Below are 2,493 nucleotides of genomic sequence, written 5' to 3'. Positions count from 1 at the left end.
CATAGTTTGGATTGTTTCAGTTGGCTTTTGATTTTCGCCCTTAACTTGGACGAAAATACAATTTAATACTTTTCCTCGTCCATGTGTTGGACGAGTGTATCTACCGTTTTTTCCTTGTTTTACTCAGGAAAATTTAGATGTTACATCTCTGCGTCCAGAGAATTTACTCATCTTGAATCTTTTAATTCCCTAGTGGTTTGGCTTGGACGAAAATATCATGGAGATGTAAAATTCACACAACATTTTGTGTATAACATAAATATTGTTTACAGATAAGGCACATACATAGTAAAGCCTTTTTATTTAACAAGTACAAACTTCATAACTTCGTCCATAACCATGACACAACCATAATAAATAATAAGGTAGTAGGTTCAAGCTTCCAACACAAACAACATTAAACATAACTAGAACAATTAAATATAAGTAGAACGTAAGTAGACAGACAAGGTCCAAGCTCGTCCATAGGTTCACTTTTACTGATAGTACCTCCTCAGGTGTTCCACATTCCAGGGATGTTCCAACTTTCTCCCGTCCAGGGCCTCCAAGTAGTAGGATCCTTGCCTTTTACAGTTGATAACTCTGTAGGGTCCTTCCCAATTTGGGCCTAACTTCCCATGTGCTGGGTTTTTGGTTGACAAAGAGACCTTTCTCAAGACGAGATCTCCTATGTTGAAATGCCTTGGCTTTACCATCGCATCATACTGCCTAGCCATGAGGTTCTTGTACTTTGCTGCCCTGTGTTCTGCATCTGCCCTTACCTCGTCTACTAGATCGAGGTTCAGATGGAGTTGTTCCTCATTATCTTTGTCTTGATATATCATCACCCTGTGATTGGCCATATGTACTTCTGCAGGTATGACTGCATCGCTTCCATAGGCTAGCTTGAAAGGAGTCTCCCCTGTAGGGGTTCTTACTGTGGTCCTGTCTGCCCATAAAACTCTTGGTAATTCATCTGGCCATACTCCCTCTGCCCCCTCAAGTCGTGTCTTGATGATTTTCAACAAGGATCGGTTTGCAACTTCAGCTTGGCTGTTGGCTTGGGGATGTGCAGGTGAGGAATAATGGTTTTGAATTCCAAAGTGTAAGCAAAAGTCCCTGAAGAGTGCATTGTCAAATTGTCATCCGTTGTCAGACACTAATACCTTTAACACCCCAAATCTGCATACAATGTTCTTCCACACGAAATTTTTTACATTCTGTTGTGTGATATTTGCCAACGGTTCAGCTTCCACCCATTTGGTGAAGTAATCGATGCCCACCACTAGAAACTTCATCTGCCTTGTGCCCAGAGGGAAGGGACCCAAAATATTTAGTCCCTATTGTGCAAAAGGCCACGGTGCCACCATCGGGTTGAGGTATTCCAACGGTTGTCTGGGGACGTTACTAAACCATTGGCACTGGTCGCAGACCTTAACGTATGCTTTAGCATCAGCTTACATGTTTGGCCAGTAATACCCTGCACGGATGACCTTGTGGATAAGTGATCTGGCTCCTGAATGATTGCCACATGCCCCTTCATAAACTTCTCTTAGTACATAGTTTGCTTCGTCCGGAGCTAAGCACCTAAGGTAAGGTTGAGAAAAGCCTCTCTTGTATAGCACTTCATTCATAAGGACGTATCTAGCCGATCTCACCCTCAACTTCCTAGCTTCGTCCTTCTCTTTTGGTAGTTGTCCGTCTTTCAAGTATGATATAATCGGGGTCATCCAATTTCCTCTGTTATCCACCTGTTGTACTTCGGGATATCTATACTTGGCATATACTGGACTTCATCTGATTCGTCCATTGATTCATTTGCTGAGGCTTCTTTTGCTATAGTATCAGCATCCACGTTCTTTTCCCTTGAGATTTGAACGAAGTCAGCTTTTTCAAATCTTTTCACAAGGCACATCACCCTACTAAGGTATTTCTTCATCCGTTCTTCCTTTGCTTCATACATCCCATTTACTTGCCCCATGATCAGTTGAGAATTCCCCAGGACACGTATGGACTTGGCTTCCATAGACTTAGCCAATTCTAGCCCTTTGAGAAGGGCTTCATATTCGACTTCATTGTTAGTTGCTTGGTACTATAGACGGACTTTATGTTTCAGTTTATCTCATTCTGGGGATTGTAGGACCACACCAATTCCTCCTGCATGCCATGTAGACGAACCATCCATGTGGATGACCCATCTTTTACTGTCTTCTATCTCATTATGACTTGGGGTAAACTCCGTAATGAAATCTGCTAGTGCTTGAGCTTTTATGGCATGCCTTGGTTGATACCTAATGTCAAACTCACTGAGCTCTACAGCCCATTGGATTAATCGTCCTGCAGCTTCCAGTCTATTCATTGCCTTCTTGAGTGGGTAGTCTGTCATAACATTAATGACATGTGCTTGGTAATAATGCCTCAGCTTCCTAGAAGTGGTGATCAGTGCAAAGGTTAATTTCTCCATTTGTGGATACCGTCCTTCCGCTCCTCTCAATGCCTTGCTTGTATAGTACA

General features: G+C 42.4%; 1 protein-coding gene across 1 annotated transcript; it reads right to left on the bottom strand.

Annotated features, from left to right (window-relative positions):
- Positions 1-374: 374 nt before the first annotated feature.
- LOC126719330 (uncharacterized) lies at positions 375-2,005 on the bottom strand. Its single transcript, XM_050421899.1, has 3 exons — positions 1,731-2,005; positions 693-1,098; positions 375-407 (listed from the first exon to the last, which is right to left on the bottom strand). The coding sequence occupies exons 1-3, from the start codon at positions 2,003-2,005 to the stop codon at positions 375-377; spliced, it is 714 nt and encodes a 237-aa protein (XP_050277856.1).
- Positions 2,006-2,493: the final 488 nt, after the last annotated feature.

The sequence above is a fragment of the Quercus robur genome, chromosome 3 (genome assembly GCF_932294415.1).
Source record: "Quercus robur chromosome 3, dhQueRobu3.1, whole genome shotgun sequence".
Classification (NCBI taxonomy): domain Eukaryota; kingdom Viridiplantae; phylum Streptophyta; class Magnoliopsida; order Fagales; family Fagaceae; genus Quercus; species Quercus robur.
This window is presented reverse-complemented; position numbering and strand designations above follow the sequence as displayed.

Bases quoted from the DNA above. Each gene is read 5' to 3' on its own strand.
- LOC126719330 (XM_050421899.1), bottom strand. From the start codon at position 2,005: ATGGAAGCCAAGTCCATACGTGTCCTGGGGAATTCTCAACTGATCATG. The intron at 1,099-1,730 runs GTGGATAACAGA...TGCACTCTTCAG, and splicing joins GATATCCCGAAGTACAACAG to GGACTTTTGCTTACACTTTG. The intron at 408-692 runs GTAAAGCCAAGG...TAATTGTTCTAG, and splicing joins CTAGGCAGTATGATGCGATG to TTATGTTTAATGTTGTTTGT.